Raw genomic sequence first — 12,679 nt, forward strand, 5'->3', positions numbered from 1 at the left:
ATCCCAGCTACCAGCTTGTAACGCCGCGCCTGTGAGATCCAGCTACACTCAACCGTGGGCCTGATCCCGGTGGTGCTGAGCTCCTGGGCACTCAGTGAGGCATGAGCCATGATGGGATGGGGCTTGGAGAGGCTGGAGGTGATGCTCAGCCCCTCCGGCCACCCTGGACGCCAGCTGGAGCAGTGGGAGCGCAGCAACTCTGAACCCCAGCCCTGAGCGTCACTCCTCTGGAAGGTGCCACCAACGACTACGGAGGTGCCTAAGTCACGGCAAACCCCACAGAGCTGCAAACACCTATGTGAAGAGCAAAGGGCACCACACCCCAAAGAACACCAGCAATAAGCTTTAATAAAACTAACGACAGCCCAGTTTACACTCACAAAATCCTACCGTGATGGAGAAGATGTGTTCTTCAGTCGCTGACTTTTAAAACCTCTACCCAGCCCTACCTCTAGGTAGTTTACTGCTGCGCTGTTCGGTGTAACGTCAGCTCAGGCTGGGATTCAGCTCGTAGTACAAAAGCAGATGGAAGAGTGAAATAGAGCACTTCTCCTTTCTTCACAGAAAGGAAACGATTTTTTTCAAGGTCTTATAAGTCTTTTTTATGTGGAAGTCAGTAAAAAGTAAAAATAAGAAATTCTGACCCTATGTAATCCTGAAATTACATTATTTTAGATCTGATTTAAAAACTATCTGGCAAGGTTTGATTCAAGTAACATGTGCAGTACAGATATCCCTTCATATCAATAAATATTAATAGCATAACTATTGAATATAAACTTTTAGAGAACAATTTCACTATTGCAATCAAAACAAACTGCTTCTAGCTGATATGGAAGCGCATGTAAAATACAGTTGGACAATACCGAAACTATTAATTTCTGCAGCTTTAAAAGATATTTGCTTGTAAGAGATCAAAGACAGATCTAAAAGCTTACTTTTGCGGTACTCTTTTCTTACTCTTACTTACTCTTTTCTCTGTGCTGCTTTTTTCATTTACCTTCTCATACGTGAACTTAATCAGCAACCAAGCTCAGCCATCAAGTGATAACGTTTCTGCAGCTAATTGTGGCATACTGGAGTCTAGAGAGGAATATTATTAAACTGTCCTATAATTCACATTTCGTGTGAAAAATTGGGACTTGAAAAACACCTGCCCAAACAATTCATAAACACACTGCACAGCAAATACCTATGGTAATTCACTGGATTTACAACCGTCGTATTATATTAAACATACAGTATCGAAATTTATCACCCATTACACAGATTCCTGTTTTAATAATATCTTGTACTTGTACAATAGCACCTTCCCTCCCCAAGGGTCCCGAAGCACTTTAAAAAAACGTACATACAGGAATTGCTTCATTCGCTGTGGAAATGCAGCTGCCTCCAGGGTGGAGCGGGGGTGAGGACGGGGGGTAATTGTGCACTGGGGTTATAAACACCGACAGTCGAGGGAGATGGTTGGGGACGGGGGAGGGGGAGAAAATTATACCAAAGTCCCAGGGGCACAATCTAAAAGGCATAACCCCAGTTGGAGGTGAGGGGGGTGTGGAGGCAGCCATGAGCTGACGTGAGCTGATTCGGGGTGTCCTTGTGGTAACTGTCACCAGTGACCAGTCCCAACCACAGGGCCAAGCTGCAGCCTTTGGCTCCAGCCTCAGGTCAGGGGATGAGCCCCAACCACGGGATGAGCCACCCCACGGCCCATCGAGCCAAAGGCTGGGAGGCTCCATCTCCAGTATCGTCATGCTGTATTGATCAGATTCCCCAAAGATAACCCCAGCTGCGGCTCCAGAAAACCATGAGACAATGGGAGCCCACTGACCAGAGACCTCTGTGGTGGGCAACTGGGTGAATTTGTCCAAAACCAGTGCAACATTAGAGAAAAATCAGGCAGATGCGTGGATTTATGGCTAGGCCATTGACCCAGTTAGAACTTGGCCGTCAGAGACTGCTGTTACCTACACCACCAAAAAATGTTTGCGTTTCTCAGTTGACTGCAATTGCAGCTTCATCTACTTCTTCATACTTGCCATAATTGCCAAAGTAGTCTCCTGTGGCTCCACGTCAGCCCCAAATGTCTCCAGCCTGGTCTCACTCAGGACCTTCTCAGAACCTTTTTGATCACAGTGAGAAATCAACTTCTGAACATCAGGCTAGATTTGGAAGTGTTCAAGGCCAGACTGGATGGGGCTTTGAGCAGCCTGGTCTAGTGGGAAGTGTCCCTGCCCATGTCAGGGGGGTTGGAACTGGATGATCTTTAAGGTCCCTTCCAACCCAAACCATTCTATGATTCAGCTTGACAAGAATATCAGTCAAAAGCTTAAAACTGTCCATTGGAAATCACCACCGATGGGCTTACTCCTGCCTATCAGACTTCAACCAGACAACTGAAACCCTAAGCTATGGTTGCTTCTTTATAGTTTGAGACGTGTTATCTTGGTGAAGGCTCAGGGCAGAGATGCCTTTTCAAAAAAAACAGAAGACTATGCCAATGTAGGGGATGAGAAAACGAGAGCGATCACAACAAAGTGAAAAACAGCAGGGGATTTTAAGCCGAGTGAAGCCAGAAGGCCACAGCCACAGTCTTATCTCGAACAGCAAAACCAGTTTCCCACCTATCAAACTCAACCCTACCGTGCCTGCTACCGAAGCTGTCCTTTAGTCTTGGCACAGGGGACGGACCACGTCTCTTCTCACCACAAGCCTGCTTTGGATACAAGGCAGAGCTTTCACTATTTCCGTTAAGACATGGAGTCCTCACAGCGGTGAAAGGCAAAGCATCACAAGCTCTAAACTGTTGCAGGAGAAGCCAAGATGGCCCCTGGACCACAGGGTCTCGTTTCGGACATCAGAGGACTAAGTTCAGGGATACTCGAGGCTTGAAGTTTATTGGAAGTGGCAAAAACTGGTAAGTGACTTCTGCAGTACCTGGGGGACAAGCTCAACCTCTGCTTCTTGTAAGGCTCTACTTCAGCTGGCCACTTCTTCTCAGTATCTCGCACATGTCCCACTGTCACTTTAAAAGCTGATGCTGGAATAAGCGAGCTTTGGCTCTGCTCGTTTCCACCATTGCCCAGCCCTCCTCTGCTGTGCTCACCCCTTTCTGGGGAGTTGATTTAAGAGCTGAGGTCACAGAATGACAGAATCACAGAATGGTTGGGGTTGGAAGGGACCTTTGGAGATCATCTAGTCCAACTCCCCTGCCAGAGCAGGGTCACTCGGAGCTGGCTGGACAGGAACGCACCCAGGCGGGTTTTGAATATCTCCAAAGAAGGAGACTCCAGACCCTCTCTGGGCAGCCTGTTCCAGTGCTCTGGCACCCTGAAAAATTGTTACCCTCAGAAGAGTTGCCCAGGCCTGTTCCCTTTCCTCTCTATATCTGAGGTGTCTCTGAATCTTGGCATTTCTTTCAAATTATTTCCAGCCTACAGCTTTCACTCCGGTGTTTCTGCAGGTCCCCCATCACTCCTTGCCTCAGTCACTGCAGTTTCTGGGACTTTCTGACACACATCAACACACCATATCCTCTACAAAAGGCAGCTGCTATATGTCTAGCATAGATTATATGCTCAATTTTAGTATAGTTCTTGCAGCCTATGTGCCATAGGCTCTGTTGTGATTTATTTAGCTGCTGCATTAAGTAACCCTTCACCTTAGCTAAGCTGCCAATAAGCCAACATAATTTCCCAAGAAATCTTCCACCGGGGTTTCTGTACAGTTATTTCACATTAATTAGTGGCTTGCAACCAAACATTAAGGCAAATAAGGAGCACCCCTGAAATGCACAAAGATGTGTGCTTGATTCAGCTCTGCAAGGTGGGTCAGGAAGGTCTGAACTTGCTTGTACCTGGGGGGGACACTGGTACTTTTTGGGCATTCAGCCCTCCACGGCAGGCAGCACGCGGTGCTCAGTGAAGGAACCCTTCGAGCTGGTGGATTCCACAGAAAAGGCAACTTTTTAAAGCCCAGCAAAGGCATTTGGTCCAGGAAAAAACAGTTACTATGTCTTCCACAGATCCCTTCCCATCTCCACCACCAGCAACTTCAACCCTGTTGTTGAGGCAGAATCCTGGGAATTTTTGCCCTTATTTTACGCAACTTTTTTTGCTGGCAGGGCCTGGCCCAGCAGCCCAGGTGCCAGCCAGGGAGCCCGGCTGCCTGTGCCATGCTTGTTTGTGTAATGACATCTCTGCTGCCTGGAGCACATGCACTATGTAAAGCTGGGAGGAAGGTGATGAGTGTTGCTGGCAGGGACATAATGCCCCGCTATTTCAGCCTGAATCACCCTGAAAGCAATAATTTCTGAACTTAAAATTGGCGCTGCAAAATACTATGAATTGCTACGGATGTGTGAGCATAGGGCAGACCTCGGCTATCAAGATACTGGGGCATGACTGAGTGCAGGGAGGGTTTTGTTCTGACAGCAGGGTCTTGCCTAAATTCGGGTGACTGGAGAGTGGATACACGAAAGAAAAATGGCTGGCACAGAGGGCTGTGGTATAGGAACATGGACGCAGATGTCTGTGCTTAATGATTTCTGTGTTCAGAAGCTTTTGCTAACGCTGGTAGGTGTGAAATAGGCAGCTCCTGCCATAACGCTGCTCCTATGCCTTACTCGGGTTCTCGTTTATAAAACAAAGTCAAAAAGCTTACCCTAAAATTGATGCCACAGTGCCACTCAAGTACTTCTGTGAAAAACACTGTCTTAAAGAAATATAGAGTTGGGGACTGGCCCGGTGATGCCGCAGTCCCCTCCCGCAGCTCAGTGCTTCGGGGTCAGGTGAGTGAAGTCTGCAAACTTGGAACAGCCACAACAGTTCATCCTCACTCCCCTGCTTCAGGCCAAGTGGCAGCAAAGAAAAGCGGCTCATCCTCACCTCAGCAAGAGATGAGTGACCCCAGAGTAACCAGTGACTTCATGGCCACGCTACAGCTGGAGGAAATCTCTTGTCCTTGCCTCATCCCTGTCCCAGAATGAACATTTCCAGCTTCAAGCCAGAGTGTGGGATCCATCTCATCAGCTGAGTACCAGCCCTGCCTGGGGAGGAAGGGACTTACCTCTCTCTCCTTCAACCTACCTCAAGTTGAAAGGGTGATCCAAGGGCAGGAAAACTGACCGGTGCCCTGTGGCTTCACTGACCGCAGAAGAAATGGGTGGAAGTTAGCCCAGATGTCTGCAGAACGCATGCCTGAAATCAGCTGAAGCACCCTAGATGTTAACAAAAGTTCTGAGGGTGATGGCCCTCATTCCTCCCCTCTAAATCTTGCAAGAAAATGGAGAAAGCAGTTGGATATTCACCGCAATAGTTGGGCCACCTCAAAAGTAGGTAGCCAGCGAACATGCCACCCTTTTTACTTAAAAGCCTAAAAAATAGAAGCAAGAGAGAAGAGGCTGCCTTTACATATTGCTGAATTTCTCAACTTCTACTCGATGTCTGGAATTTACACTTATTACATCTGAAGGACCTTTGTGTTAAGTTCAAATGCACACAAATTACAGAGCCCAAGTGGATGTCTTCCCAGTGACTTCAGCGGCAGCTGGGCAGGAACCCAAAACTACAGGAAATTTTCAAGTTAACAGAAGAAAATTACTTCAATTTAAGAGTTAGCATGAGGCTTCCCATAAAATATATATCTAAAAAGTAATGTTAAAAAAAAAAAAAGAAAAGAGTGTAAGCCAGGTAAGCGGAGGTGGTTAAGCTGCAGAGTAAATGATACTGTTTTCATAACATATGGAAGGTCCTTGGTTATTTTACTCACCAAAATGCAAGTACTGTTCATGCTCTACAATAAGGAAGGACATGATCACAGCTATGAGGAAAATAAAAACCCACTTGCATGTCAGTAATGCCCGTGTCCACTGACATGGAGATTTCCTCCAAGGGCCAGACCCCGCACCTGGACTCCGGCAGCGCTAAGGGAAGCCCAGCCAAGCACCAAATCTGCTCCTCTGCGTTTCTGGGCGTGGAGTTACGATTAGCTTTCTTACGGCCTCTTTTCAGGGCGAGCATATTCAAAAACTTATTCACCTCGGTTTTCACTCAAATTCCTTTTTCTGTATGGTTTTACTTAAGAGTAACATCTAACCAAGTGTGCGCCTTAGCTGTATTAACACAATTGTGAAACACATTTATTCTTACAATAAAGAGATGAGAAACCAGTACCTGTAAACTCTTCTTCAGATAGGCATCGAGGCAATCTCTTTTCAGCTCCTACAGAGCGGCCACCAAGGTTTGTCAGGAGGACAAGCGGTAACTCTCCTGAAAACTTGCGTCTTGATGTCACAGCTTCATTAAAATTAATTATTCCTCTTTTTAAGTCAAACCTGATGTTCCTTCAGGGGGCAGGAAAAACCCAGTCGTTGCTGCATTCTGAGCAGCTTAAAGTTCAAAAAATAAAAGGGTCTTTATTTTATGTTATGCAGTTCCAACACAACTGCTAATAAGCTGTACTTAAAATCTACAGTAAGTAGGTGATGCTCCCATACTGGCAAAAAAATGCTGTCACCCGCCTTTGAAGCAGAACCTTTATTGATTTTACCCTTGGACTTCCTGGAGAACTGCGGATACTTCACGTGACTACCCAACTACCCAGCAAGGGATGGACCACCTCCTTTGAGACTCAAGTTTGGATGGGCACTCCTCATCTCATCTCTCCACCATGAGCAGGAAGATGACAGCATCTTCAACTATTTTTTTGTTTTAATTATTTTCAGGCCTATTTTCCAGTTGAAAATTTGAGGGAAGGGAATTTTCCAATTTGACCCACATGGTAGAACTTGGGTGGTGGGGGCTGCGTTGTCATCCCCTACTGCAGCTTAATAGCCTGTACATCGGAGTTTAAAGGACCTACCTACCAGTGCCATCAGCGTCAGGGTGGAACCTAGGGGGGGAAGAAAAGAGCTGGAAAGCCACAGAAGATCCACAAGGTTCTTCAGGATTCTCGGCTGAGAATTGCTGGGTTCATTACAGCTGAGACAAGGAATAAACTGACACCGCTGAAAGACTCGGGTGATTCGTTCCTCCTCCACATCCCAGAAAAAGGCACCACTGTGCCCATCGGCTGTTCAGCGGGCTTTTCTCTATAACCCAGGACAAAATGTGGAGTAGAAATTGCCCATTGCAGATGCCAAGAAACCCACTGCTGCTTTGGGAAAGGAATTTTCAAAAAGGAAGGCTCCTCATCTTTGACTGGCAGGTCTGTCTGGTCTCTGTAAAACATAGACATGACACTGGTGTGCCCGTCACAACACTCTACAAAGCTTTCAATATTCAGGATAAGTCAAACCCTAACAGAAAACAAATGGAAAAAAATAATTAGTTTTTAATGTTGAGACTATCAGTTAATATTAACATATTCTTCTTAAAACATGTGCCAAATTGTGCGAACTGTGCTACTGAACCCTTGAGCTCAGGGGCCTCCCAGCTCCAAGCGAAATTCTGCAGGTATAATGGTCAACACAGAGATCAAATTGTAGCACGTACACCATCATTTTTAACCTGAGTGTCCCCTAAGAGTCTTCACATAGCTATGGAGACAGTTCATTCATCAGAGGAAGGAGACAAGCAGACTTGTCTTTAAACGAGGTCAAGAAATAAGGTTTTCCCAACTTTTTCTTTTTATTTAGATGGAGACTGCAAAGTAATTTTTTTGGTAAACTCTAGAAGATTTACGGGAAGATTAAGAGGAACTAAAAACAAAAGGAAAAAGACAATACAAGGTGAACAGACCATAACTTTATTGGAGATATACTCAGCTACAATTATTACAAAAAACTATTAAAGGTAATTGTGATCCATAAGGTGCAGATTGCAAACTTCTGCAGCATGATTACAGTATGAATGAATTACATTTTATGTCCCTTGAAGACAGCTGCAGCATGTGATGGTAAATATTTTATTGTCCATCAAATTATATTTGTTATTCATTCTACTTGATTTTAACCATCTTTTCAGTCAAACTATTTACAATAAAAATGCCTGCAATTTCCAATTCTTGTTCACAAACATTTTTCTCTCCAACTTGCTGCTGCAGTAAATTCTGAGTGCATCTACAAAGCGATTAAAGTAGTCTGTGGTTGCCATTCAAATAAAAGAGGGAAAAAACCCAAGGACTTTATTGGATAAAATTTATTTTTAAGAAATGCAGTTAGCTTTGACAGAAGTTAATTTTAACTGCTAGTGGAGTATACTACAATGACCTCTAGATATTTGCGAACGTAATTCAGATTGAGTTACAGCTGATATTTAGATTACATTTCATGGTCATGAACGGTAGTGTTTTAAGTTTTAAACCTCATAAGGAAAGTAAAGAAACTAACTTCTTGAAAATCAGAGCAAGCGGAAAAGGATCAACGTCAGCAATTAAGTACCAAAAAAATCAAAATCCTTCTCGCTTCTTTAATGTAATAAATACAGAGATTGCCATATGAGAATGCTTTTGTAGGGACCCCCACCCAAAACACCCAACCCCCAGAATACTGTCAGGCAGAGGCAAGTGTGTTTTCACAGCAGACCACGATGCCATTTGTCATTTTCGGATCCCATGTGCTGCTGTGACTGGGACACAGAGATTTCACTTTCTATACAGATAAATGCATGTAGCATAGTTACATCATATGCAGCAACATAAAACCCACATTTTCCAGTTCATGGTTCTGTATTTCCTTACAAGGAGGAAACCCCAAACTCTTCAACATACATATAAGCACAAGATCTTCAGGTATGTAAAAAACAATGCAGTTCCATTCATGAAAATGATCCTACATCAATTTGCATTAGGCTGAGGATCTGGCACCTCACCCTGGGCCGCCACTATATTCCTCCCCAGCAGGGAAATCGGTTCTCGTCCAAGTTCTGTTCTCTGCAGTCACAACATACTATTGTATAATGAGACTTAAAAATAGTAGGCTTTTTTTTTTTTTTTTTAATCTGTATGGGCTTTAGCAGCATCCAGGCTGAACAAACACTTCAGAAGTCGCTACCGGGCACTCAATATTCAGACTGAGCAGAGATTTAGCTGAGGCTGACCAAATTACTATGGGCTGTCTTCTTGCAAAAACTACATTATCGGCATAATACGTCGGTTTGTTCAGAGATAATTACTGGAGTGTCAGAGGTCATTCTAATTTTAATTACTTCACATAACAGTAAAATGATGTAGTAGAAAAACAATAGCTTTAAAATACAATCAAGAGTTGTTACACATCTTCGTTGTATTTTTCCACATACAGTAAAAATGCCACAGACGTTACAAATGACCTATTTAAGTTGTGCAAGTAAATGACACATTGCAGGCATTATAATTATCTTTTTCAAATTCAGTAAATCAGAACAGCAGCAAGGCCAAACCACATTTTTCCTCTCTGATAAGCATTTTTTTTCCTTGAAATGAGGTAAAGCATGGTACCAAGTGCAATGCTTATTTGTGCTACATGAACAGAACAGCGCAAAAAAAAAAGCCATAAAAATAAAAACGCAGCATAGTTAGGAGGACTGTTTAAAGTACAGTATAACAGGACTTAGATAAAAAAAAAAACACAAACAAACAAGGTTCATGCCAACTAACCCCCACACTATTGATGATGAGCCTGTGTGGTTGCTTTTGAAGATGGGTTGCAACAGTCCGCTTACACTTGTGCTTATAGCATGTCAAGTGATTTCTATCCCAACCTTCAAATGATCAGATTTAGGTCTTTAATAGCATACACTGTCCAATATCAAAATCATATCAACTGCAGGGTAAAACACACAGATGTATAACATGGAAACTAATATGAATTTTCTATGTCAAAGGATAAAAAAAAAAACCACCTATTTCAATGAGGTCACACTGGAAAAAAATTACGGCATTTAAAACGCATTTAAAAACGCATCAGCAGCAGAAACTACTTTATAGTCAGCCACTACACATTTCAGATTTCCAATTCATAGGCTTTATCTAGTAACAAAGTGATCATTAAACTATTCTGAAACACAGAGCAAGTTCAGTTCATTTTCTTCACATCAAAACACTCTGTAGCACTTTTACTGCTAACAATTACTTGAAACCCCTGAGAATCTATAACCTTGTAACAATCAGTGAGAAGTTTTAGGCGTCCAAAGACTAACTTAAATTTTTGTTTTTCGTAATGCAGTTAAAACTACTTAAGACTTTCTAGATGGTCTGATTTTATCTGCTGATTGATGTCTGGCCAGAAACAGAATTGTTAACATTAGTAATCATGAATTTTCACTAAGAAACTTCACTCCTACCACAAAGAGCTATAACTTAAATCAGTGATGTTTTTATTATTTTTTTTAAACAGCTAACTCAAACCAATTTACCTTTGAAAATTTAGAAAGCATGTTTTTACTGTTCCATCTCATATACATTTGTTTTATACGCATCAAGACTTGCAGGTCTTATACTTCCCCGTCATATTTTCGTGACTGAAGTACCAAGCAAATGCTAGAGTTTTTTATAAGCTAGTATTTTAATTCTCGGTCTGACTACTCTAAGAATGCTGCTTTCAAATACAAGAATGGTCCGTTTTGCAGAATGAAAAATGACTGAGATAGAAAATACACGAACTTTTGAAAACTGTATTTCAGAAAAGCTTAATGTCTACCTCTTGTCACTAAGGCATTCATTTTTTTTTTCTGTTAAGAAAGCAAGAGCTGACAGTTTTTGTTTTGTTTTAGTGTGCATCTGTGAGGAAAGGAAAGGGTTTAAAAGCAGGAAATACAGTATTTATTTGTAATTTAATACATAAGACACAGCATCAAGTTCAAACTATTGTGCTGGAAAACGTTAAAACACCTTGCTCTGCTTTCTCAAACTTCAAGCATAATTAACAGGGCAAAATTGCAGCAAACCTCTACTGATATTGGTGGGAATACGAGACCCACAGCTTTTTTTAAAAGGTAAATTAAGAGGTATTATAGTTACAGTGCAAAAAATTAAAATTTCAAGCATAATATATAAACATAGCACCAAAACAGAAAAAAAACCAATGCATGCAAAAAAAAAAAAGAAGGAAAAGAAAAGAAAAAAAAGAACTGAGGTATTTAAGTGAAGAGTGCCTACAAAAATCTAATTAAAGAAGTATAGGCAAAGCCTAAAAAATAAAAGTATGATTTCCCCCCACCCCCAAGTAGACCAAAACACCAATGAGCTAGTTTCTCTAAATTAAGGACCTAAATCACAGATGTATCAAAAGTACGGCAGTTATATCTCAAACATCAACTTTCATGTTATTTAACAGCACAGCTTTGGTAGGTGAAATATGCATGCAACTCTGAAAAGTACAGTAAGAAATTTACGTGGAAATATCTCTAAGTGTAAAGGTGCTCTGTTTGTTAAATACGTAACCAATTGACTATAAAATCTGCAGCATATTTTAGGTGTGATATGTCTAAGGTTATTTTGTTAGAGTGACAGTTCGCACTGTGCAATTATTCATTACTGTTTCCAGTATTGGAACTATCTAGCTTGCAGGTTTGTGTAAAATTGGAATTTTAGCCAAAGACCATAATTTGTTTATGGTATAAAAAAAACTGTAGACTAACCACCTCCTCAGAATTGTTAAAAATAACCTAATTACATATATATGAATACAATTTCTATTATAATCCTGTAATAAGTCACAGCTATAGTAATGAGTTGTACTGTAAATATAGAGCTGTATCATTGTAAAATGCATAACAAAATGAAGGGAATGTAAAACAGTTTGTTCCAAAAAAGATCAGAAATTAAAGACTATTAATGAGGGTTTATTTATTTTTAAGGCAAGAACCTTTTTTATGCAAGACTGTGTGGCATAAGGAAAATTGAAGTTTCATTCTACCAGTATGCCAGCCATTTCAATTAAAATCTGTCCCTACCAATAAGTGCAATAATGATTGGGAATGCCATCTTAATGTAAAAAGATGACATGGAGAGAAACAAAAAAGAAAAAGAAAAATTAAAAAAAAAAAGGAGAATACTGGCACACTTATTCTTTCTTATACCCAATCATCCAGTACAGTTTATCAACTGCTTTATGACTGGCACTAGTGCACAGATTGAAGAATTTCAAGATTACTATATATAAATCTAGCAACTGCATTAGGCGTAAGCTCCCTGGCCCTCTAACACTAAGCAAAGCTGTACTGACAATAAAAGTAAACCAAAAAGACCTGACAACAATTATTCTGAACACTTGCTAAATGTCATCATTAAAGCACTCTTGTGATTAAACAAAGCAGAAGTGAGGAAAGAAGACAAGATTGTGTTTGCGCAAAAAACTATAACTACAATTAGTTCCAAAATTTTATACATGTTAAATGTTTTGTTATCTATTCTGTTATCAAACAAACTTTAAATTCTGTCTTCCAATTTGTTCCTCTCAACATCAACATTTTTAAAAATTTGCTTTATTTGTATGCATTTATTTTCCCCCGTTTTATTTATTTTTAAGAGGAGTCTCAGCTGTTTGGGACCTGAGGTTGATTTGCTTTGAGGCTTCGTAGTGCTCTTCTTGCAGCTGCAGATTTGGCAATCCTGTAGCTTCTGCCAACACCTTTAAACTTTCCCTTTCCTACAACTTCCACTGTTACTCTGACCTTTCCATCGTAAGTTCTTTCTGCAGGACTGCAAAAATATACACAACGATTACTTACTGCCTAGGCAAGTTAATGTGAAATAAGAG

At 41.4% G+C, this 12,679-nt stretch overlaps 1 protein-coding gene across 6 annotated transcripts in view; it reads right to left on the reverse strand.

Moving 5' to 3' along the window:
- Positions 1-7,725: 7,725 nt before the first annotated feature.
- Positions 7,726-12,679, reverse strand: part of DICER1 (dicer 1, ribonuclease III) — a 67,983-nt gene continuing 63,029 nt past the window's right edge. For all 6 annotated transcript variants that reach the window (XM_063332710.1, XM_063332712.1, XM_063332715.1 and 3 more), the window contains one exon: positions 7,726-12,621. In XM_063332710.1, coding sequence (XP_063188780.1) covers positions 12,456-12,621 — 166 coding nt within the window. In that variant the 3' untranslated portion in view covers positions 7,726-12,455. The remainder of the gene's footprint in view (positions 12,622-12,679) is intronic.

Source organism: Chroicocephalus ridibundus, chromosome 4, assembly GCF_963924245.1.
Source record: "Chroicocephalus ridibundus chromosome 4, bChrRid1.1, whole genome shotgun sequence".
NCBI lineage: Eukaryota > Metazoa > Chordata > Aves > Charadriiformes > Laridae > Chroicocephalus > Chroicocephalus ridibundus.